Source organism: Aedes albopictus, chromosome 2 (genome assembly GCF_035046485.1).
Source record: "Aedes albopictus strain Foshan chromosome 2, AalbF5, whole genome shotgun sequence".
Classification (NCBI taxonomy): domain Eukaryota; kingdom Metazoa; phylum Arthropoda; class Insecta; order Diptera; family Culicidae; genus Aedes; species Aedes albopictus.
In genome coordinates, this window is record NC_085137.1 from 396,235,528 (window position 1) to 396,259,678 (window position 24,151).

The 24,151-nt window shown below is 42.0% G+C and overlaps 2 protein-coding genes across 2 annotated transcripts in view; both read right to left on the reverse strand.

Annotated features, from left to right (window-relative positions):
• The window catches only part of LOC109414878 (DAZ-associated protein 2), a 353,216-nt gene that overhangs the window by 135,549 nt on the left and 193,516 nt on the right, over nt 1-24,151 (reverse strand). The gene's annotated exons all lie outside the window — the stretch shown is intronic.
• On the reverse strand, nt 74-22,676 carry LOC109414881 (F-box only protein 9). The gene is made up of 5 exons (XM_019688726.3): nt 21,976-22,676; nt 21,355-21,796; nt 1,238-1,549; nt 993-1,173; nt 74-372 (listed from the first exon to the last, which is right to left on the reverse strand). Exons 1-5 carry the CDS (start codon nt 22,286-22,288, stop codon nt 247-249), a joined length of 1,374 nt encoding a protein of 457 aa, XP_019544271.3. The 5' UTR covers nt 22,289-22,676; the 3' UTR covers nt 74-246.

The window sequence follows — 24,151 nt, forward strand, 5'->3', positions numbered from 1 at the left end:
CCGGCCACCTAGATTCAGTTTTCATGGCTTTCTTTCGCTTCTAGATGTAATCCATGATTGGTAACTCGTCTGGCTAGGTTTTCAAAGACACTTGATTGTGTCGCTTTGTTTTAGGGTAATATTAAGCACATTTTATGTGGAAATAAACCATCAATAGCAATAATGTAAGATTCTGAAAACAATAATCACTTTCGTTCCTTACCTTGTTGTCACTGTGTGTGTGTTTGTAAAGATGCAACTGCGAATCTACTTGAGGGGGCCTTCCGACTCCTGGTGGTAGCTCTTGACGCGCGAAAAGTAAAGCGGCGGATATTTATTGGGTGCCAACTCAAAGAGCGTGGTTTTCTCTTGGTCGTTGCGCGTTTGAACCATCTGCAGAGAAAAAAGGTTAGATTAGACATGGTATTGCTAGTATATCAACGTTGAAGTATGTTTCCCATCCTTCGGAGATATAAGTAGCGGAATGTCTACAAAAATGAATCTCATCATTTATCAAAAATCTGCTCTAAATATAAATGACAATTACGTCAGTTTTTCCCCAAATTTGACACACCTCTATAGCCAATTAACTGGAGGCGAGTGTACTCAACGCAGGTAATACGCGATTAGATAAGAATTCTGAACCATGTTTCACATTATGACATTCGCCTATCGTATTAGTTGGTACCTGATAGATAGATGTAACACGGGAAGTTGTGATACGGTGATACTGCGATGGAATACACTGCAGTAGAATGCAACTCATAAAAAAAACAATAGAATTTTATGTTGAACAATAGGATTTGGCAAACGTAAATTATAAAAAAAACTTCGTGATTCAGATGGCAAAAGTTACCTTAAGGTGGATTTTAGAATGAGACTTTCAGCTGAACTAGCATAACCAGGTTTGAACCTGTTGTAAATCATTCATATCTTTGATATAACAATTCGTAATTGTTGGAATCCCGCAAACCATTTGTACTAATACAGGCTATAAGTTGTTAGCTACATACCGAATACTGCTTCCAGTGCAGCTGCGAGTAGGCCCGCTTTGCGCTGCTCACAATGTTCAGCTCAAGGTAGAACGTCTGCTGACCGTATTCTCCCGTAATCTCCTTCTTGCGCCCCGGACGTTGATTCTGGATGTTGGACCGATTACGCTGCACCGCAATGATCACTTCATCGTTGTGCAATCTGAAAGCGCAGAAACGAGTCGTTGATCTTCTAATTCTAAGAGATCCGCCCATTCCTCCTGTACCTGTAGTGTCCATGAAGGGTCTCGGCCTGAAGCGCGTACCGATTCTTAAGCCTACCAACGCAAACCTGTGGTTCCTCGGCACTGGTAAGCATCAGCACTTTTCCGTCGGCAAAGAACCGAAAGTACCGGTAGTACTCCACCAGCTGAACCGGCCGATAGAATTGATCCTGGAAGCTGTTCTCGCCGTAGCGCAGGTAGCTGGTCCGGCTGATGTAGCATCCGTGGAAGTGGACCCGAGGCCGGTTGATGTACATCTCGCGCCACGTTCCGAAGGGCGATCCCTTCAGGTGGCCAACATTGACACCCCATAGCCTACGGAAGAGATTTGATGATAATTTTATAAGTTAAATATATCCTCTGGCATTTTGTGGCATCGATGCCGATTATTGTTGATGGTGTTATCCCTATTGCGATATTTATTTTTGTTTTACCTACTGTTAAATCGGTTTCTGGAAGAATTACCAGAAGAATCCTAAAAAACAGGAAGAGATCCCTGAAAAAATTGTAAGTGAAAAAATCCTAGAGAAATTCCAGCAAAAAGTCTTGTGTAAGATCTGAATTAATTCTAGGAATATATCTAGAAACAGCGAGCTTATCATCAAGAACGTCTACAATAACCAATCTTAGCTCACTCAAGGTGTTGTCCTGGAACTGCTGTTACCATCCGAAACAAGACTGAGCATTTTTTCCACTTCCTTGGAAACCACCACATTGACATCGCTGAGATCACGGAAACCTGGCTTCAACTCAACAACACAATGTACCAAAAAGCTACAGGTTTGTGCGTACGGATCGAGACTTGCCGAATGCCACCCGTGACAGAGAAGTAGTGATTCTGGTGAGGAACGGAATTTCTTACTCAGTTCGAAACTTCGACGCGGGCAATCGAAGCTGTCGATATTACTGTGGTGGCAGATCAAACACCATAGTTAACAATTAGTGACCAACATTCCTACTATCAAGGCTCGAACCATAGGGAAACGCTCTGCTAGTTCAGATGGAATATTCGCATCGACTAACCATCCTTTCTGGTGGGCGATATGAACAAGTGTCACAGGACGTCCCAGTAAACATTTTGGTATGTATAATTTATGTTTTACAACACTATATAAGAACCTTTTCACTCGTATAAAATGCACAAAACTGCTATATACGTACCAAAGTGGAGGCCATATACATACTTCAGACGACAAATCACGATCTCATCGAAACAGTAATACGATGCCCTAAATTACCAATGAAAATGATTTCATGTGGCTAGAGTTACGATGTCCCAAATTATAAAAAAAAAAATAAAAACGGAGCTATCAGCAAGCCTCGAACATAGAACCTTGAGATCCATAGCCTGATACTATACCACTGTACCAATCATAATTACTTGGAAGAAGATGAAAAAATGAATATTATAAACTCAACCTTTATAGAAAACTACTGAATACTTTCAAACAATTCTGTCTAAGTTACTGTGATTCCGTTCGACACATTTCTGACATAGTTTATCATATAATGGTTTGTCAGTTTATACGACGTATAGCGAGTATGTTTAACGCTTAATACAATGTGTCTTGTTTACATCCGCAATCGTCGTCGTCGTCGTCGCTACAAACATAAAAACCTCGTAATCGGCATCCAGAATTTAGGATACTCACAACGTTTACTTCAGCACGGGAAAAACCCGGCGGATGTTGTCATCATCATCCTAGCTGCCCCGCAGAAGTTGTACCAGAAAAAAAAGGTAAGTAACAGGCCGCACAGTTCCGCAAAGTGCAAATCAAGGATTGCGGAAGGCATCTTCCACCAAGGCGCTTACCGTCACATCGGTTTGGATGGTAGAGCAGGAGGTGTTCGAGTGGCGTTCCCGTGGTATTTTCTCCAGTAGAGCCGGCTCTTATCAGCGGAAGAAACTGCCCGTTTGGCGATGGTGTGCCAATCTTCAAATTGTGAAATTTCAATTATAGTATGAGGAGTGAAATGAGAATGACCGCGGGATTGGTGTTTTTTATTCGCACCGTGTGGCAAGACATTGATTAACTTCTGATGTGGTTAAAATAGTGTCCAAGAGAAGTGGCTATTCCGTGTTCTACATCTACAAGTTAGACACGTGTCACCAAAGATATTCAATGAATCCACGGACTTAAACATACACGCTCTGGAAACACCCACCCGCATTTCTACTGGGCAAGATAGGATTTGTACCTTGGACTTGGTGATCTCCAGCATCCTGTCACGCGGCCATGTTTTTGAGGTCCGCATCAAAATCCAGGAACGATCATTGACTATGGCTGAATTATATAACATTTCTAAATTTTATGGAAAACTTTTTCTTCGTGAAGAAGACGAGCTGGTACTAGGGTCTTGTACCATTTGGGCAGGTGTACCTATTTTGGGCACTTGCCGCTATAACTAAGTCAATTTCAAACCGATTGATTTGAAATTTTGTCCAGAGTTAGTCACGTACAGTATCTAACTCTGTACAAAAATTCAAATCAATTGGTTTGAAATTGACTTAGTTATAGCGGCAAGTGCCCAAAATAGATACACCTGCCCAAATGGCACAATACCCTATTACGACTTCATTTTGAAATAAATAATTGCGAAATTAAAAATCATCGAATGAATGTAATCAGTTTCGTACCTTTTAATTTAATAAGGGCCCATATAGCCGAGGCGGTAAACGCACGGGTATTCAGCATGACCATGCTGAGGGTGACGGGTTCGATTCCCGGTCGGTCCAGGATCTTTTCGTAAAGGAAATTTCATTGACTTCCTTGGGCATAGAGTATCTTCGTGCCTGCCACACGATATACGCATGCAAAATGGTCATTGGCAGAGGAAGCTCTCAGTTAATAACTGTGGAAGTGCTCATAGAACACTAAGCTGAGAAGCAGGCTTTGTCCCAATGAGGACGTTACGCCAAGAGAGAGAGACCTTTTAATTCCGCCCTATGTAATGGATAACTGACACTGAGGAAGATTACAACTTACCTTACCTTATCGATCAGGCTAAGGCCGGGGTGGCCTCTGCTGTACATAGTAGCCGCCTCCATTCCACTCGGTCCATGGCTGTTTGTCTCCAGTTCCGCACTCTGCGTAGGGTCCGCAGATCGTGCTCCACTTGGTCGACCCACCTAGCTCGCTGCGCTCCACGTCTTCTTGTACCGGTCGGATGACTCTTGAGAACCATTTTAGTCGGGTTGCTATCCGACATCCTGATGACGTGACCCGCCCACCGTTGCCTCCCGATTTTCGCGGTATGGACGATGGCTGGTTCTCTTAGTAGCTGATCAGCTCGTGGTTCATTCGCCTTCTCCAAGTCCCGTCTTCCATATGTACTCCGCCGTAGATGGTACGCAACACCTTCCGTTCGAAAACTCCAAGGGCGCGTTGGTCCTCTCCACGTAGGGTACATGTTTCGTGCCCATAGAGAACGACCGGTCTGATCAGCGTTTTGTAGATAGTTAACTTCGTGTTACGGCGAACTTTATTCGATCGTAGAGTTCTGCGGAGTCCAAAGTAAGCACGATTTCTTGCCACAATGCGCCTCTGAATTTCTCTGCTGGTGTAGTTGTCGGCGGTCACCAGTGAGCCCAAGTACACGAATTCTTCAATCGCCTCGATTTCATCACCGTCGATATAAATTCGGGGTGGCGGGCGCGGTGATTCCTCCCTGGAGCCCTTTGCCATCATGTACTTTGTCTTCGACACATTATTGACTAATCCGATTCGTTTGAGAAGGATTCATGGTACAAAGTCCTTGTTACTGGTGACAGTTTATAAAATTGCATTTATTCTGCCTTGCTGATAGTTGAAGAATCGGACTTTGCCCACCCGAGACTACACTTGATGCTAGGAAAACAAACATGCTTTACGTATCTAATTGCGTACTAACCTATCAAGGACTGTTAAGTTCTGGTAATTCAAGGACTCACGTGCATTCTTATTGCAGAACACATTCTCTTATTTGACAGAGTTTTGCAACTACCCTATAGTCCCGGTTTTTTTTGTTGTCCTGGGACTATACTAGAAGCAAGACATGGATGGGGCTAGAGTTCCGATGCATGGATAAATATCAGTACCACCGTTTTGTTTTTCTCAGAATTCAAATAGATTGTGTTTGATTAGGGGCGCTCTTTCATTGGGATTTAAATCTTTATGATAACGGGACCTTTTTATCGTAATCTATTTCTTGCACCTCTGGGACAACAAAACAGGTACTGTATAGAAATCGATGCTTCATTGCCTCTCAATGACAATAGAGTAGTACGACATGCATTAAATACTAAGGATACGGGTAATGTCACAAAAGATCTAAATACTGGTCGCAGTGGCTCACCCGAACAGAAAAAAAAATCCCCGCTCTCCTCATTACACCCTCTAAAGCAGTGGTGCTCATCCTGCGGCCCTGCAAGCCTTAAGATGCGGCCCGCGGGGTACTTTAAGACGAATCGAAGTTTTTGGACGATTATTTGAAATAACTCGTTAAATTCATTAAGAAATAAAACAAAAAAAAAAAATGCTGATCAATTTGACAGTGTTGAACACAAAAAGTACAATCCGTTCTGGTAAGAATCGAAATTGCAACTCCGAAATATTTCGGTATTTCAGCTAAGTCATGAAGCCAGCTTACAGTTATTTATAAATGGTACGAATCAAATGAAAGTTTGTTAAAAATGTAATCTTGAATCATTTAAAAATTAGTTGCAGTATTTAAGCGAAATATATGGAGAAACTCAATGAGAATATATGGAGAAACTCAACGCAATATATGGAGAAACTCAATAAGAAAGTTGTGGCGGAAATTATAGGAGCATCTCTTAGAAAAATGTTTTGGTAGGGTCTGGTACGTTTGGCATAAGGCCGTTTGGCATAAGGACATTTGGCATAAGGACGTTTGGCATAAAGGACATTTGGCATAAAGGACATTTGGCATAAAGGACGTTTGGCATAAAGGACGTTTGGCATAAGGGACGTTTGGCATAAAGGACGTTTGGCATAAAGAATATGTGAAATATATTTTCCCTCTGGAGAAAAATTAAAGAACAGCCTTCAAGGGAAAGAAGGCAAACTTGTTGTTGGTGCATTATATTGGATCCCATATTTTCGAAATAACCTTTTGCTTCCATGAATTTGTTTTTTTTTTCGGAAGGGGAATGTTCCTTCTTTTGTATATAGGCTGTTCTTCATCGATACAAGCAATTTAGATTCCGGTAATGGTTCTTTCTAGCAAATCATCCTTGTCTGCATATTATATCCATAAAAGTTATGGCATTATAATGTATTATCCTTCTTTTGTATACTTATCCTTCTTTTACGTTAAGTATGTATGTCACTTTTTACTGAAATCATTTTATGCCAAACGTACTTTATGCCAAATGTCCATTATGCCAAACGTCCTTTATGCCAAATGTCCTTTATGCCAAGTGTCCTTTATGCCAAACGTCCTTATGCCAAATGGCATTATGCCAAACGGCCTTATGCCAAACGTACCAGACCCGTTTTGGTACCACTCTAACAGAAAATTCTTTAACAACTTTAGAATAAATTCCTCGAGCAACAAAAAGAGAATTTTCAGGAGTAACTACAAACAAGATTTCAGAACCAACTGCATCAAGACACAAAAGATGCTTGGAACGCCTGAGGAAAATTTGAAGCAACTTATGCAGCAATTTTAGAAGATAATGTTGAAGATACTTCCGGAAGCAATTGTTAAAAATCTAAATTTTGAAGAAATTTAATGATGAAGTCTTGCATCAACTTTAGAAGAGCCTTGGGGGCTGTCCATAAACCACGTGGTCATTTTTTTGGGACTTTTCAACCCCCCCCCCGTGGTCATTAGTCCATACAAAATTTTTTATTTGTCCATACAAAATGGTCATTGGCCGAACCCCCCCCCCCCCTCATGACCACGTGGTTTACGGACAGCCCCTTATGGAAAAAATTTACTAAAACCTTCAAGAAACTCCTGGAAAATTTTCGGGAAAATCCGGAAGCTATTCTAGGAGAAATTCTTGGAAACGATTAATGAGGAATTTCTGAAGTAACTTCAGGGCAGTTCCAAAGGCAAATCTAAGAGGAGTTCTTGGAGATGTTCCTAGAAAATTCTAGAAAAACTAAAAGAAACTTCAAGAAATTTCTCGAAAACCTTCTGAAACAACTCCACAAGAAATTTCAGGAGAAAATCCAGCAAACTTTTTTGGAGCGATTCAAAAGAAATTCTTGTAAAAGCTTCTTGAAAAGTTCTTGATGTGGCTTCAAGGCAAATCTAGGGGGCAACTTCTGAATTGTTTGTTTAAATTTCAATTTGAAGCTCAAACGTTTTTCTCAACCAAACTTATTAATCTAAACTGAACAGTTCAGATTTATAATAAATATGCTTTAGATTGTTCTTTTTGTTGTTTTTGTGCATCGATGTTTTATGCGGCCCGCGGGTCGATCCCGAATTGCAAATTTGGTTCGCGGTATCCTCCAGCCCGAGCACCACTGCTCTAAAGCAATGTTAAACAGCAAGTACGAAAGACCATCATCTTTTGCCGTAACCCTCTGCGAGATTCGAAGAGATTCGAGAGTGTCCCTCATACTCGAACTACGCACATCACTCGATCCATCGTCGCCTTGATCAATCGTATCAGTTTATCCGGGAATCCGTATTCGTGCATAATCTGCCATAGCTGTTCTCAATCGATTGTATCATACGCCGATTTGAAATCAATGAACAAGTGATGTGTGGGCACGTTGTATTCGCGGCATTTCTGCAACACCTGGCGGATGGCGAACATCTGGTCCGTTGTAGCGCGTTCACCCATGAATCCAGCCTGATATTGCCCCACAAATTCTCTTGCAATCGGTGATAGTCGGCGGCATAAAATTTGAGAGAGTATCTTTTAGGCAGCGCTCAGTAGTGTGATCGCGCGGTAGTTCCCGCAATCCAATTTTTCGCCCTTTTTGTAGATGGGACACACATCTTCCATCCATTCCTCCGGTAATACTTCCTCCTCCCAAATCTTGGTAATGACCCAGTGTAGTGCTCTCACCAGTGCTTCTCCACCGTATTTAAGAAGATCGCTTGGTAGTTGATCTGCTCCAGCGGCTTTGATGTTTTTCAACCGGCCAACCTCCTCTTCAATCTCTTGGAGATCAGGGGCGAGGAAAATTACAAGTGGTAGTCGAAATACTGTGGCAATATGGTGTTTGGCTGCACGAGTGTTTTCATCGTGTATTTTTTTTTTTTTTTTTTTTTTTCCCTGTAGGGGCAGGGATGGCATGTCACGCAGAAACTGTGCCCATTTTCGCTCATCTTTCACTGAACTTCTCAGTTTCATTTTTCTTACAAAAGAGCGAGAGAAAAAACGCACAATAAAATGTACATAATTTCTCTTACGCAGAGTTTTTGTGCGGGTGATTAGAGTGCTGCGTGAGAGCAATGAGTGCCCGCAGATCATAATCCCAGTGCGCAATTTCTGCGCGCACGCAGAAAAAACAGAACTCAGTGCACACGCAGTGTGTTCAAAGGGGTCAGTTTTGTTTGAGCATTTGGTGAACCGAAAGCATGCCAGTGTGTCCAAAACCCGCTAAGGGGCATCAAATCCTGTGATATCAGAGACAAGCAGACGTCTTAAGCTGGTCAAGAACTTACAGTTGATGGATATTTTGGTTCCAAATTCCACCAAAAGGCTATGCTAGTGAGCTAACAAATTTTGTTTTTCAAATATATTAGGAAAATTTGCAAAAAATTGCAACGAAATTTCAATTTCATATATCTCATAATCCTGATTACTTAGAGGGTTGGTGTCTTCGGCAAAGTTGTTTGGCTGGTCAAGGACTAATCGATAATAAAACTTAAGATTCAAAATTCCACCGCTAGGCGGTGCTAGTGAGTTAGCAAATTTTGTTTTTCATATATATCAGGAAAATTTGCAAAAAAATGCAACTAGCGCCGCCTAGCTGCAGAAACTTGAACCAAACGGTAATTATTCTGAAAGCCCTTGATCTACCAAACAATTTTGCCGAAGACACCATCTTTCTAAAGAATCAGAATGCTGAGATATGTGAAATGTAAAATTTGTACGCTCTCTTGCGCCGCCTAGCGATGAAATCACGAATCATACGGTCCATATTCTGAAAGCCCTTGACCAGCTGAACTACTTTGCCGAAGAAACCAACTCTCCAAGTAATCAGGATCCTGAGATATATGGGATGGAAATTTTGTCAGTGTTATATCTGCTTGTCTAAGATATCACATAAATCACAGACAAATAGATATGTGACACTAACGAAATTTCAATCTCATATATCTTATGATCCTGATTACTTAGAGAGTTGGTGTCTTCGGCAAAGTTGTTTGGCTGGTCAAGGACTAACCGATAATGAGACTTGAGATTCAAAATTCCACCGCTAGGCGGCGCTAAAGAGCAAACAAATTTTAAATTTCGCATATCTCAGCATCCTGATTTTATAGAAAGATGGTGTCTTCGGCAATATTGTTTGGTAGATCAAGGGCTTTCAGAATAATTGCAGTTTGGTTCAAGTTTCTGCAGCTAGGCGGCGCTAGTTGCATTTTTTTGCAAATTTTCCTGATATATATGAAAAATAAAATTTGTTAACTCACTAGCACCGCCTAGCGGTGGAATTTTGAATCTTAAGTTTTATCATCGGTTAGTCCTTGACCAGCCAAACAACTTTGCCGAAGACACCAACTCTCTAAGTAATCAGGATCATGAGATATATGAGATTGAAATTTCGTTAGTATAACATCTATTTGTCTGTGATTTATGTGATATCTTAGACAAGCAAATGCATTTGCTACTAGGCGGCGTAATAGGGCAGTGCATGAAATTATCTCCTTCTCTTTCACTCTTACAGAAATTTTGTAAACAACAAGGCCACGAAACGTCAAAATCCTATACAAAATCAAAACAGTGCAGTGCCCTATAGTACTTTCATACTCCCTGTGGTACACACAGTATTGCACTGGAAGCACGACTGAGTGCGCACTCAACGAATTTTTGTGTGCACATTTTCTGTGCGCACAAAATGTGCACGCAGAAACTGAAAAACATGCTTGTTCTATCATTTGTTTGAGCACTCATTTTGAGTGTGCCGCTGATGGATGCCAGAGAGTGAGCGGCTGGTTTGTGTGTGAAAAAAGTTGCGTAGTTCACCCTCGCTCTCGCTGAAAGTCGTGTGTAGAGTGTATGTTTTCTCTTCTCACGTTTCGCACTGAGGAGCATGCCATCTCTGTGTAGGGGTACACAACCACTGCGACCATTAATTGATCTATTGTGGTAAGACCCAGTTGCTTTATGCAGTACATTAGTACACTCACTAGTATTAAGAACTAGCGATTGTTTTTTTTTAGGCCTGCATTATACCCCAGTCTGGAATAGCTTCCAAAATGAAAGCCACTACCTTCTTGGGATTTATATTCCACCAGATATCTCGGGGATGCATGATACATCCACCGAAATAACGTTCTCTCTTCTTAAAGAGAAAACTACACTCACAAAGTAGATGTTCCGAGGTTTCAGAGTTGAAACCACAGAACCGACATTCTTCTGATTCAATCTTCTTGAGCTTCAATAGAAAGTGTCGAGATGGGCAGTGCCCAGTTAACAATCCTGTGTACACACTTAATTCGCGTTTACTAAGTTTCAGTAGTGTGTTCGTGTTTTTCACGCTTGGCACGATGAATCTCTTTGACTGGGATATTCCAGGTGCAGTATGCCAGTTTGCTCCTACGCTCTGTTTCTCCCATTTTTTTAGCTCCATCGATAGAGCACTTGATGATACTCCACAGAAGGGTTCCGGTCCATACAAGGCACCCAGAGATCCCTCCCTAGCTAGCTGGTCCGCAATTTCGTTGCCTGCAATTCCACAATGACCTGGTACCCAGAATAATTTTACAGTATTCCTTCCAGCCAGTTCCTTCAGTAGTGTAATGCACTCCCATACTAGCTTAGAATAACATTCAAATGTGCAGACTGCCTTTAAAGCTGCCTGACTGTCTGAAAAGATATAGATATTCGCATGTCTATATTTTCTTTTAAGACAGATGGCAGCGCATTCCAAAATAGCTTGAATTTCAGCTTGGAACACCGTTGGCCATTTACCCATTGGTATGGCGAGTTTAGTCCTGGGTCCATATACTCCAGCCCCAGTTCTATCACTCATTTTCGATCCATCCGTATAGAATACAATAGATCCTGGTCGAACCGTTGGTCCTCCTGATTCCCATACGCTCCGATCATCAATCGAAACTTTGTATGGTATATCTAAGATGAATTTTGGTTCCATCCAGTCTTCATTTTGTATTACTAGTGGATTTACAGTAACATTGGTTAAGATTTTCAAATGTCCTGTTAGATCGCCTTCTAAGATGTTCTTATATCTTTTTAACTTCAAGGCACTTTTCTTTGCCTCTAGTTGCACAAATTGGTGCAAGGGTAGCAGATGCATTAAGGCATCTAGTGTTGAACCAGGAGTACTTCGAATAGCTCCTGTTATTGACACTGTTGCTAAACGTTGAAGTTTAGCCAGCACTCGTTGGGCTGTTTTGGTTTTGGTTTTAGGCCACCAGACTAGAGAGGCATAAGAGACTTTGGGTCTAACAACTGCCAGGTAGATCCAATGAACTATCCTGGGTTTTAGCCCCCACTTTCCCCCGATCACTCTCCGACAGGCCCAAAGAGCAGTTGTTGCCTTATTTACTACATGCTCTAGATGTTCACTCCAGTTCAGTTTTTTATCTAGTATGACTCCTAAATATTTCACCCTGGAGGAGAATGTCAACTGTACCCCATCCAAGGACGGTGCCTTTATATTGACATTTCTTTTTCTTGTAAAAATTACAAGAGTAGTTTTTGAGGGATTTACGTTTAATCCCTCTCCTTTACACCAGGCAAGAGTGTAGTTTAACGCTATTTGCATTCTGTTTGATAGCGTTTCATCATGCTTCCCTCTTACCACTATCACGATATCATCTGCATAACCAATGACTTCGAATCCCATTGCCACTAAACTATTAAGCAAGTCATCAACAACTAAAGACCACAGCAATGGTGAAAGTACACCTCCTTGGGGACAGCCCTTAGACGTACTTACTTTAATGGTTGATTCGCCCAGTCTAGAGACAATACATCGATTTCTCAGCGCTGCAGTGATCCAGTCAACGATTGAGCCATGAAAGCCCCGTTTATACATAGCTGATCTGATTGAAGCATGTGAAGCGTTATCAAACGCACCTTCAATATCAAGAAATGCACAGTACGCTACTTCCTTGTATTTGATGCTTTTTTCTATTTTTTGTGTTAACGTGTGAAGGGCTGTTACCGTCGACTTGCCTTTGCAATAGGCAAACTGTAATTTATTTAGCTTGTGAGCTTTTAAAAACGAGCCTTTGATATGCTCATCCAGAATCTTCTCCATTATTTTGAGTATAATTGAGGTTAGGCTTATTGGCCTGTATGCTTTAGGCTGTGTTTTGTCCCGTTTGCCGTTTTTTGTTATGAATATCACTCTTACCTTATTCCACCAACTGGGAATGTAGCACAGTGTCATGCTACTAATAAACATCTCAACTAAAGCAGGGATGATTATGTCCCTACCGTGCTGTATTAGCGCCGGAAAAATGCCGTCTTCTCCAGCAGATTTGAAAGGGTCGAAGGAATTTATTGCCCAGTCCACCATTGCCACTGTGAAAATTTTTCGGGATTCCATGAGTGCATCTTTTCTGTTCATATTGCGTCCAGAATTTGTCCTCAATTGTCCCGATGAATTTTCATCAACAGCAAATGAGCCTGGGAAATGTTTTTCCATCAGTACTTCCAATGTTTCTGAAGGACTTCTGGTGAATGTGCCATTATCCTTCTTAACGTTGCCTAGGCCATTTGAGTGTTCCTTAGAAAGGACTTTTTGAAGCCTGGCCGCTTCTGAAGTGTATTGGATGTTTTCACACATGAATCTCCAATGTCTTCGTTTGCTTTTCCTTATTTCAGTGCTATATTCGGTTAGAGCCTTTCTATATTGGCCCCAATCCGAAGTTGCTTTTGCTCTGTTGAAGAGTTTTCTTACTTTCCTCCTCATTTTTTGTAGAGCGTTGTTCCACCAAGGGACTTTCCTGTTTGAACTCCTTTCCCTTTGTGGACAACTTTCGTAGTATGCTTGTATAATTTTGTTAGTGACCATCCTAGAAGCTTCTTCTAGTTGCTCTGCTGTTCTTATTTTTTCGTCCAGCAGAGGTTGCTTGTTCGCAAGAATTTGCTTGTAGAGATCCCAGTTGGTGTTCCTGGGGTCTCGATAGAATTCCCTCACGGTCTCTCCCCTCTCTATTGAGAAGGTGATATGCTTATGATCTGAGAGAGATACCTCGTCAGATACTTCCCAAGAGGTAATTCTATCTGTTAGAATTTGGCTACAAAGTGTTAAATCAAGTACTTCATGTCGCCTTGAGTTAACATATGTGGGTTTGTCCCCTCTGTTACATATATCAATGTTATTAGCAGAAATATATTCTAAAAGGGACTCACCTCGTTTGTTGATGTCACTGCTTCCCCATACAGTGTGGTGAGCGTTGGCATCGCAGCAGATAATAAATTGCTGGTTTTGTTGTCTGCAGCTGGTGACAAATTCGCAGATTGAGGACGTCGGAGCTTCTTCTTCATCACCAGGAAAGTAAGCTGATGCTATATTAACGATAGACTTACCCCTGGTTGTTGGAACCTCCACCCTGATGGCTGCGATGTCTCGTTTGATAAATTCTGTAATAGGAGTAAAATTAATCCTTCCATTTACTAAGATAGCTGTCCTTGGAGAAGGATGGCTATCATCATAGAGTAACTTACATTTTGGTGTAGTAAGGCCCATCACCCTATGATTGTTGACCCACGGTTCCTGTACTAACGCCAGGTCGAGGTCTTCTTTGGCAAACCTTTGCAAAAGTACGCCTGATGCCCCTCTTGCATGCTGTAGGTTTGCCTGAACCAATTTTATGTTGGTCATTGCTTTGACGATCCGCTTTTTTGTGACTGGCGGATCGTCGGCTTAGTTTTTGTGCCTTTTGTGGTGGACTCTTTGGAGATTTCTGGGACCTTCTTTTGCATTCCCAGTGAACTACTGTTGTTCTCACCACGGTTATTATCCTTTTTCGGATTCGTTTTAGCAGTTCCTTCTTGGGATTCAGTTTTAGACGAACTTTCACATTCATCACCAGTAGTATTTACCGGACTTGGCCCAGGAATTTGTTGCTGCTGGTCCACTTGAGGGCCCGGCAGCGTGTTCCCTAGGTCTTTGCCCTGTATCATACTGGCGACTTCCGTTTCCATTGCCATATCCTGAACCTCTCTACAGTCAGTGTTACTGTCCTGCTTGTCGATCCTGCTTTTCTTGACCCGACGTAGTTTTGCAGTGTGATACAAGTAGTTGATTTGAAATCCCCATCTTGTCAATTTCTGCATTGAGTCCTCGTTCACTGTGAGAACCAGCTCAACATCATTCCCGTTAGGGGAAGATCTTTGCAGAATTCTCCAGGAATCCGTGTCCATGTCATTCTGTGACTCGATGAATGCCATTATTTGCTCGTTGCTTTTAGTGGCGCTTTTTGGCAGGTAGGCTACCAAGATTTCCGATCTAGGAATGTTCTTTTCGTCGACCGCTATCAACTCAACTCCCTCGCATACAAGTAGGCTCGGAGTTATCCTTTTTAACCAGTCCGCTGTAGCCTGGTCGTGGCAGTTGATAACAAGGAAGCCTGTTTTTATGGTGCAGCCTCTGAAAATCGGTTTTACATCTGTTCCCCGATTTTCCACTACTTTGTTAATAATGGTGTCTTGTACCAATATTAGCTGTTGTGTTGTTAGAGCTGTAGTCGGATAGTCCTTTGGTATTATTCCTATGCGTACTTGGCTCACAACCTCCGTGTATAGCGGATTTTGAGTAGCAGTGGGCTTAGTTTTCCTATCTGGGACTTTTAGATTCCTTGATAGACGACTCTCAGCTACTGCCAATGCCCCCTTACCAGGGACTTTAATATTCCCGGGTAGAGTATGAGCAGTTTTTGCTTTTTGCTTCGTGCCTGGGACTTTCGGTTTCCCGGGTTGACTTCGCCCTGCTGCTGCCTCTGTTTTCCTATCTGGGACCTTCGTATTCCCGAGTTGACTGCATCGTGTATTGGTTGGCATCCTTACTGTTGAGAACCACTGCACAATATATCAACTCTCGCCGCTCTGCTCGCTCACCGATCGGTTGATACACAAAAGCAGACATTAGATTTAGAAGTTTTGTAACCGTCATTGTATATACGTGTCGCGTCTTGTAATGTAATGTTTCATGTCAATAAAGTCACATTTTAATTTGTTCTCGTTTACACCTGGAGTCGTTATTACACTGCCATGTGTCTCGGCTACCCCGAACTCTAGGATATAACATTTACTTAAGCAAGGATTCAAATCCTTACACAACTTTCTGTATGAAATTTCTTCTAGTGTGGATGTCTGTTCTTTGTGCTTTTGCTAAACTCCTTCGAACATGAAACACAGATCAGCTTTGGAATATACATAGGGTGACAATGGGTATTATCGGCAGGTTTGTTCTCTTCGTCATGGGGTTTTTTTTGTCAGTCAAATTGCCTGAAACTTGGCCACATAATTCAGCTTAGTTGGGAAGGATTTGAGACCAATTCTGAGTTCAATAGGTTTCAAAAATCCCCCAAAGACGAAGTGAACAAAACGGCCGAGAATAGGTTATTTCCCCTATCTAGATTTTTTTCTCAGAATTATTTTGGGTTACAGTGACCCAACACCGATGAATCACCTTAAATTGTGTACACTATTTATGAATCACCATGTTGATCAAATGGAGTGATCCATAAACTGTGGTCATTTTTGCCGATTCATAAATTGTGGGGTCACTGTAATTGCTTGAAAATTTTTTTTAATGAGAAATGTCAAAAAAAAAAAATCAGGAAAAAAAACACTCAGGAAGTCCAATCCTTAATTCAAAAGACCATTTGACCTGGCCGTTTAATTGCTAACACAGTTTGAAACTGGACTTAGATTTCTGATGGTTATGTTGCGATTTCGATGAAAACTCAATGGGCAACTGGAAATTACGATAGTATTTCAACAATTTTGAGTAGAACTGGTGATGACGATTGATTATTTTGGTTACTCCGATGAATAACTTTCATAGAGATTTTTTGGTGTTCTTTCGGCACTTCTGAGAATTGATATTGGGATTTCTATCACATTTTCTCTCAGAATTTCTGCAGGAGTTCTTCACGGGGTCTCTGCTGGGGTACCTCCCGGAATTTTTTTCAGAGGTTTTCTCAAGTTTCTTGCTGGATTCCTCCCGGCGGAGATCTTTCTTTCTAAAACCTTTCCAAAGTTCCGTATTTATACGGAATTACTCAAATTGTTTTGCCGGTATAGCTTTCCAACCGTTTCTCTTCGGATTTTTGCGAAGTTCTTGCAGAAGTTCTTCCAGGGATTTCTGATGGAGGTTCTTAGGGGTCTTCCTTGAATTTTCTTAATATTTCGATTGTATCTAGATTTCTTTTTTTTTGAGAATTTCTTATAAAATGAAATTAGTAAGTTTTCCTAGGAGACATTCCGAGAAAACCATTCTAGAAAAATCTTTGCAAGAACTTCTGGAGCAACTATTTAAGAAATCCTTAAAATGAGCATCCAGAATTTTGGAATGTATTTCGTTAGATTTCGAGAAAATCTCTGGGAATAATACGGGGAAAAGCCTAGAAAAAGCTCCGAAAAAAACACGGGAATCAGTGAGTAATTAAGTAAGTTGAAGTAACACTGTTGAAAATGCTTTGACATCCATGTGCACAACAGAACATGTGCTTCGATGAACAAATTGAGATTTGAAATTATGAAAAGAAATCCACGTACTCCGGTGAGACTCGAACTCACGACTCCCAATTCGCTAGACGGGCGCTTCTATTCCTTCAAGCTACGGAGTCACTCGACTATCTCCGTCGCCAGCAGGCCTAGAACTGAACTCGATTCCACAATCGCACATGGTTATCTTCTTTTCACAATCCAAACCCCCTTCGGATGGGATTAGATGAACATCTAACACATTGTCTGTTGTGCACATGTATGTCAAAGCAGGAGAGGAAGTTATTTTTAATTGTCGAGAGCTTCGGGCACTGCCTTCCAATCACTTATTGGTATGGCAATTAGTGTGCAGTCGGACTCTCGACGGGTCGGTCCTCGGCCGACCGAATACGGTAAGGGTGACCGTAGCACAACATGTGCACAACAGACAATGTGTTAGATGTTCATCTAATCCCATCCGAAGGGGGTTTGGATTGTGAAAAGAAGATAACCATGTGCGATTGTGGAATCGAGTTCAGTTCTAGGCCTGCTGGCGACGGAGATAGTCGAGTGACTCCGTAGCTTGAAGGAATAGAAGCGCCCGTCTAGCGAATTGGGAGTCGTGAGTTCGAGTCTCACCGGAGTACGTGGATTTCTTTTCATAATTTCAAATCTCAATTTGTTCATCGAAGCACATGTTCTGTTGTGCACATGGATGTCAAAGCATTTTCAACAGTGTAATTTCCCACATGGCTTGGTCAGCCAAAGCAAAATCAAGAAATTGACATTTGTAAGGTGCTACGGTCACCCTTACCGTATTCGGTCGGCCGAGGACCGACCCGTCGAGAGTCCGACTGCACACTAATTGCCATACCAATAAGTGATTGGAAGGCAGTGCCCGAAGCTCTCGACAATTAAAAATAACTTCCTCTCCTGCTTTGACATACATGTGCACAACAGACAATGTGTTAGATGTTCATCTAATCCCATCCGAAGGGGGTTTGGATTGTGAAAAGAAGATAACCATGTGCGATTGTGGAATCGAGTTCAGTTCTAGGCCTGCTGGCGACGGAGATAGTCGAGTGACTCCGTAGCTTGAAGGAATAGAAGCGCCCGTCTAGCGAATTGGGAGTCGTGAGTTCGAGTCTCACCGGAGTACGTGGATTTCTTTTCATAATTTCAAATCTCAATTTGTTCATCGAAGCACATGTTCTGTTGTGCACATGGATGTCAAAGCATTTTCAACAGTGTAATTTCCCACATGGCTTGGTCAGCCAAAGCAAAATCAAGAAATTGACATTTGTAAGGTGCTACGGTCACCCTTACCGTATTCGGTCGGCCGAGGACCGACCCGTCGAGAGTCCGACTGCACACTAATTGCCATACCAATAAGTGATTGGAAGGCAGTGCCCGAAGCTCTCGACAATTAAAAATAACTTCCTCTCCTGCTTTGACATACATGTGCACAACAGACAATGTGTTAGATGTTCATCTAATCCCATCCGAAGGGGGTTTGGATTGTGAAAAGAAGATAACCATGTGCGATTGTGGAATCGAGTTCAGTTCTAGGCCTGCTGGCGACGGAGATAGTCGAGTGACTCCGTAGCTTGAAGGAATAGAAGCGCCCGTCTAGCGAATTGGGAGTCGTGAGTTCGAGTCTCACCGGAGTACGTGGATTTCTTTTCATAATTTCAAATCTCAATTTGTTCATCGAAGCACATGTTCTGTTGTGCACATGGATGTCAAAGCATTTTCAACAGTGTAATTTCCCACATGGCTTGGTCAGCCAAAGCAAAATCAAGAAATTGACAAGTTGAAGTAAGCTCCTTGATTTTTTTTTGAAAAAAATTCAGGAGAAACTTGGGATGCAATCCCAACAAGAGCTCCCGTAATTCGTTAAAAAATCCTTAAGAAATCCTTGCAGGACCTGTTGTAGAAATTCCATAAATAACTTCTGCAGCAACTCTGGAAGAAATTCCGGGAAGAACAGTATTTCTCATGATATTGGAAGGAATCGCGAAAAATCTCCAAGAGGAATCCCGAGGCAAACTTTGGGAGAAATTCTGCGAAAACACCTGCAATATATCTTGTGGAGATCTTGGAAATAATCATGAAAGAAACACCGCAAAATTTTATAGGGGCAAAACGCAGGAGGAACTTTGGGAAAATCCAACGAGGGACTCTGGGAACAATACCGAAAAAACGTATGGTTTTTTTTTGTAGGATCCCCGTGAAAAACTTCAGCAGAAATCGGCAAAAATACAGGAATTTCGGAAGAATCCAGGAAATAATTCGAATCTTCGAAAAATACCAGTAGGGATCCGGAGGTGTCTCCGGAAGGAATAAAAAAAAGAATACCAAGAAAAATGACATGAGAAATCCTGGGAGGCATTCCAATAGGTATTTTTAAAGAAGTTTCAGAGAAACCCCTGACGGAATTTCGGAAAAAAACATCCTTGTAACAGTATTTATAGATTAATTTTAACTACCAGATTCATATCAAGTACAACAATGTAGTAAACTCTGTGGACTCTACTTCTGAGTAGATCTGTTTTATTTTAATCGAAGTAAAATTTCCCTGAGTATCCAAGATATTCCCTGAGTATTCCAGGTTTTTTCCTGTTAAATAAAATTTCCTGAGGTTTCCCGATATTCCAGGGTTTTCCAAGTAGTAGACACATTGATTTCAGAATCAAAGAGACGCAAAGGTCGTACGCTATTACGGTTTCGCTTTTCTGTGAAAAGAACAATAGATGTTTTACTCGCATTTACCGAAAGATCATATTGACGACACCAGCCCTCAACTATCCGATGAGCACTTTGCATTAGGTCGAAAAGGGTGTGTTGATGCATATACCAACTAACAATGTTAGGTAGTCGTCAGCAAAACCATAAGTAGAGAAACTGCTCATATTGAATTGCCTCAAAAGCGATTCTATTCTGCTAGGAGATTCTTCTCGATATCATAAACAACCTTGTGTGAAAGAGTCACAGTGGATTAACCACATTGCTAGGCATGTTGGTTTACATGAAGAGGCACCTTGGCCAGATGAACATCACGGATGTCATGATCCACAATGCGTTCTAAACATTTCAGATAAAAAGAGGTCAAACTGATAGGCCTGAAACTCTTTGCTTCTTTATACGACTACAAGAGAAGACATCAGGTTTATCCGAAGATGTAATATCCCCACATCCGGGAAAGTATGTGCTGAATAAGCATTGCAGAACTTCCTCACAAGACTTCACGCCAATTGTCAAACGAAGTTCGTTCACTCGGAAATCCTTAGATTTTGCGAGGATTTTGTTCCACCGACTGACTTCACACAAATTTGAAGTATTTGTACAAAGGTTTTTCCAGCCGGATTGTTCAGCGGACCGGAGAGCTTTCTTGTAGGCTTTGAGGGCCGACCTGAAAGCCTCCGAATCAGCCAAACGTCGTCTGTTCAAACTCGTTCTATATTGTTTTTTGAGTTTCGCCAGCTCAGAGCTCCACCAAGGGGTTCCTCTTGTGGTCTTCACAGACCGCAGAGGGCAAGCTTTTTCAAAAGCATCCATTATGAATGCCGTTGTAGTATTAACGGCATCATTTGGACAAGGTGTGGCATACCAGTTTAGCACCCTATACGCAGAGATGCGAATCGTCAGCATTCGCGCATCATCGAACACCGCGACCCAACCGCGACAACAATATTCGCGCTCCATCAGACATCGCGACGTCGCGATGCACACGTTGTCGGTCGTCAGCGACACGAAGACTCGAGCCGGTCGGACAGGAGAGACCGCGCCGCCGACGATCGACCTCTTTCGCATCGCAGCAACCGGGCGGCAAGCACGTGTCATCGAAAACAGGCTGCAGGCAATTTTGCGGCAATCGGCCGAAACTGTAGTGCGGAAATTTACACAAGGTATTTGGAGTACATTGCTCAAAATTTGTAGAGCACCGTTTTTTAGAACCGTTGAACGGATTTGTATTAAAATGCATCACGCTGTTGACAACCACTGAACAATTAGCGTGATGCATTTTCATCCAAATCTGTTCAACGGTTCTAAAAAACGGTGCTCTAGAAATTTTGAGCTATGTACTCCAAATACCTTGTCCTTAAATGAATTGGAGGGTCAATAGAAGATGAGTATACGTGAAATTTGACCGCAACTAATTCAGTAAAGAGATCCCAGTTGGTTGACCGTTATGTCTAATCATTCCTCTCTAGCAGATATCATGAAAATTGTCAGGAAAGCTGGAAAATGTACGGTTTTCTCTAATACCTATCAGTTAGCAATTATTTATCCTTACCTCACGCATGCCCGTTTCCAAATCTCCGAATCCCTTGCCAGCAGGTAGAATCCCCGACAGACGCGGGCGAAACGTTCCATCGATTTGAGATCCAGCTCGCTCGACACCACCCACCGCAGAATGTACAGAATCACCTCCATCGGGAGGTCGGAAAAGTGCGCCGACGTCACTATCAGCATCTTATCGGCGGCCGATGCACTTTCGAACAGCTTGCCGGACTTGGACAGTAGCGACTGGAAGCGAAACACCAGATCGACGTTTTCCAAATTTTCGTCTTCTTCCAGATCCACTTGGGTCATTCCGTTGGAGAGTTTTTCGATTTCTAGGTCCATGCCGGCGGATTTCGGGTCCTGTTGCTTTGTGATGTCGTAGATTTTAAACTCAATATCCGGTACCAATTGCACAGCCTTCCGGTAGAGTCGCATCGCTTCGAAAACCTTGCCTGTGCAAAAAAAAATATTCAGCAAGTGCACAAAAACGAAGACAGTGTGGATGCTAGAATTTCATAACAAATGGTAAATGTATTCCTTATCGATACACGCTTGGCCCACTTTGGATTTTGTTATTAACCCTTCTGTGCTAGTGTGGTTGAAAAATCGTAATAAATGCTAGCCACCTCACCTGAATGTTCCAGTTCCGACCCTTGCAGAAACAACGCTCGCGCCTGTTGCTCAATCGATACGTTTTCCTTATCTTTCTGCAAGCTGGCATTGCTACCACCGCCGGAGCGAGGCTTCTCCCTCAGAGGGGACCCACCCGAGGGGGACCCACCATCTTTCTTCAATTCCTGCTGCCATTTGACACGGAACTCATCCAGAGCCGATTGAATCATTTCGGAGCTGCTACCCTTCCGTTCCGGGGGCGATGCCACCACTTCCAAAGAGGACGAACTCTCGTCGTCGTCCTCCTTGCCGGCGTCTCCGGTAGAGTCCATTATTGTTCCGTTCCGATTGGTTCACTGATTCGTAGTTCGCCGACGCCGCAGCTGTGTGACCTTGAAAATTTTCTGCTGCCGCCCGTCGTCTATCAATAGTCGCTGCCTAGTTCACGGTCGGAGTAGCGAATCACAACAATCAACGACCACTTTTCACGGGAGCCTCCAATTTTTAGCACTTTATTCCACTGGAACAACGATATGGCCATAGTATTCCGGACGAGCAGGGGCGGAAAAGTGCAAGCGTAGGCCGATTTCTGATGGCTTATCAGCAGTTTTCCTCGAAATACTGGGGGCTGGTGAAAATTACGCGTTGCACATCGTCGTCGTTGGAGCGACTTTTCTCGTAATGAAAGGAAAATAATAAACACACTCACACATGCGGCGGTGTGTTGATGTTGATTTCGCAACAAACGGTAAAATTAGTACGTTTGGGAAGGAAGAAAGATCTGTCGCTATCTCACTCACCCTAACGCAATGGTCCACTGCACGAATTTCTGCTGGCCTGCTTACTCCTACATGAAATTTTGACGTTTGAGCGGTGTCGGCACCGCTCAAACGTCAAATTTCGTGTGGGAGTAAGCAGGCCAGCAGAAATTCGTGCAGTGGACCATAGACGAGTGCACCGATGAACTGAATTCTAGGAACTGAATTCATCGCGGTCCGAGAATTTTGACACTAGAGCGGGGTCGTTCCCAATCAGAATTGTTCAATTCTGATTGGAAATCTTTCACTTCTGATTGGAAGCGACCCCGCTCTAGTGTCAAAATTCTCGGACCGCGATGAATTCAATTCATCGGTGCACTCGTCTAATAGACGAGTGCACCGATGAACTGAATTCATCGCGGTCCGAGAATTTTGACACTACAGCGGGGTCGCTTCCAATCAGAAGTGAAAGATTTCCAATCAGAATTGAACAATTCTGATTGGGAACGACCCCGCTGTAGTGTCAAAATTCTCGGACCGCGATGAATTCAGTTCATCGGTGCACTCGTCTATGGACTTATCCACAGATGAACCAAATTCATCGCGGTCCGAGAATTTTGACACTAGAGCGGGGTCTGTTCCAATCAGAATCGTCCAATTCTGATTGGAACGGCCCCGCTCTAGTGTCAAAATTCTCGGACCGCGATGAATTCGGTTCATCGGTGGATAAGTCCATTAGCTGATTTCATTCATGAACTCTTTCATTCATTCGATGCTGAAGCTGTCAAGCTCTGTGTGAAGTGACTTGGGAACAAACACGCTAAAACAAAAATACCTAGCCGTCCGAAGAGACAACGGAAAGAAAATATCTATCTATCTATCTATCTATCTATCTATCTATCTATCTATCTATCTATCTATCTATCTATCTATCTATCTATCTATCTATCTATCTATCTATCTATCTATCTATCTATCTATCTATCTATCTATCTATCTATCTATCTATCTATCTATCTATCTATCTATCTATCTATCTATCTATCTATCTATCTATCTATCTATCTATCTATCTATCTATCTATCTATCTATCTATCTATCTATCTATCTATCTATCTATCTATCTATCTATCTATCTATCTATCTATCTATCTATCTATCTATCTATCTATCTATCTATCTATCTATCTATCTATCTATCTATCTATCTATCTATCTATCTATCTATCTATCTATCTATCTATCTATCTATCTATCTATCTATCTATCTATCTATCTATCTATCTATCTATCTATCTATCTATCTATCTATCTATCTATCTATCTATCTATCTATCTATCTATCTATCTATCTATCTATCTATCTATCTATCTATCTATCTATCTATCTATCTATCTATCTATCTATCTATCTATCTATCTATCTATCTATCTAT